Raw genomic sequence first — 1,980 nt, forward strand, 5'->3', positions numbered from 1 at the left:
GGTCAGCAATTTGAAACAGCCAGCAGCTCTGCTGGAGAAAGATGGGGCTTTCTACTCCCATAAACAGTTACAGTCTTGGAAAATCTTAGGAAAATCACAGTTTTACCCTATTCTGTAGGGTCACTGTGAGTTAATATTAACTTGATAACAGTGAGTGAGGACCCAATGTGAATTTATTCTAAACTTTTAACATTGTCTGTTTTCTGTCAGATTGAGGTTTCTGGTGTGGCCATTGCTGATGGATCCTTCATTGGTGTCTGCCCTACTCTTGTATAAAGAAACTAGAATCGAAGGGAATGTGAGAATAGTAATGGAATTGATGATTACCTGGGGACACAAGGGAGAGGAAGGGAAATGAGAAATCAGCATCAATGTGTGCAAACTGGGAGAAAAAAGGCCAAAAGTGATTACATAGCCCTTCTTGATATGATAGAACTATTGAATTGTATGATTTGTTAATTGTGATTCAGTTTAAAACAAACTCCTAAATTGGAAGGAAGTAGCTTAGAAATAATAAGTGAAACTTCTCATTAAAATCAATTATGTGTATGTGCTCAAATTATATAGTCTTGATTATCTTTGTAACTAAATTTATTTAAAATTATGTGATTGTACCCTTAAAGTGGGTTGATTCTGTCTAGTCTGTAAATTATATCCTAGTAAAGTTGTTAGAAAAACTTTTGTGTCCAACTTAAAGAACACTATTTCAACAGCTCTTGATAACATACTTTGTGAGGGGGGTTTTAAAAGTTCACAGGAAAATTCCATTATCTTTTAATTGCAGTTTCCATAAGTTTTGGAAGCCTCGTATGTATTCTCATATTTGGTAACAATTATAATTAACAATTTTATTCTTAGATATGAAGAAAACAATGTGTGGTTGATGGCTAAATGGAGATTTGGAAGTTATAAAGAGTTTCCACTCAAGATTTGTTTTCACAGGAGGTTCAGAAGTATATATAAATCTTTAAAAAATTTTACAACTATTCAGAATTGATGGTTGTTCATAATGTATTTACTGTCAGAATTCTAAGACATACTGCCTCAGTGACTCTCCTGTGTAACTTTGGGCAAATTGCTAAATTTCATTTCTCAGTATCCTTGTCTTTAAAATTAAGATAATTCATTATCCTTTAACTCAATTTCCCATGAACTTTTGGAAGCACACTTGTTTTATCCTACCTCATAGTATTCTGAGCATTAGATTAGGAGAATGAATTTAAAACAGTGCCTGGCACCTAGTCAGAGCCATAAAAGTATTTGCTCTTACATAATTACTCTATTTTTAAGTAAACATTTTACTGTGAGGTGAAGGATGACAGAGCAGGTCAAGAGTTTTAAATTCAACAGTTCATACACGTTTAGTTTCATCTCATGCATTCCCCCTTCAATGTACCATCATGTAGCCCATATGATAGGATTTATTTCTAAATATTAGGTAATGCATATCTGAGGTCTCCCCCTGCTACGTGATAGGTGTGTTGTGAAAATCTGTGTATCTTTGGCTGAAATAATTTTTTGTAATATCCAGATGGACCATGGGACAATGAATTGAATGTAGAGCTAGAGGATGAGGAAGGAACCTTTGAGGATCAGTGAGCTGTCAGCCACCCTCTGACCCCTGCAGGGGTAAACAGGGCCGCTGCAGGTGACTAATAGGTTGCCAGTATATTTTGTTTTATCTCTTTTTTTCTTACACCTTTTTACAGTTCTTAATACAGCCCCCTTTGTGGGGAGCTGCAGCCTGTCAGTAGCTATGGTCAGAATGGGGCTAGATGGCTTTTGTTTGTTCCTTTCATGATTCCTGGCAGGGTTCTGATACCCTAATACAGTGGTTCTCAACCTTCCTAAGCCCTGACTCTTTAATACAGTTCCTCATGTTGTGGTGACCCCCAACCGTAAAATTATTTTCGTTGCTACTTCATAACTGTAATTTTGCTACTGTTATGAATCAGGCGACCCCTGTGAAAGGGTTGTTCA

The 1,980-nt window shown here is 36.3% G+C and overlaps 1 protein-coding gene across 1 annotated transcript in view; it reads left to right on the forward strand.

Moving 5' to 3' along the window:
* SEC23B (SEC23 homolog B, COPII coat complex component) overlaps nt 1-1,980 on the forward strand; it is a 52,835-nt gene that overhangs the window by 6,164 nt on the left and 44,691 nt on the right. The window contains exons 3-4 of the mRNA XM_004698153.2: nt 119-125; nt 211-270. Of these exons, the coding sequence (XP_004698210.1) occupies nt 119-125; nt 211-270 (67 nt within the window). The remainder of the gene's footprint in view (nt 1-118; nt 126-210; nt 271-1,980) is intronic.

The sequence above is a fragment of the Echinops telfairi genome, unplaced genomic scaffold (genome assembly GCF_000313985.2).
Source record: "Echinops telfairi isolate 266 unplaced genomic scaffold, ASM31398v2 ScPeMD7_5592;HRSCAF=6446, whole genome shotgun sequence".
In the NCBI taxonomy this organism is placed as follows: Eukaryota; Metazoa; Chordata; class Mammalia; order Afrosoricida; family Tenrecidae; genus Echinops; species Echinops telfairi.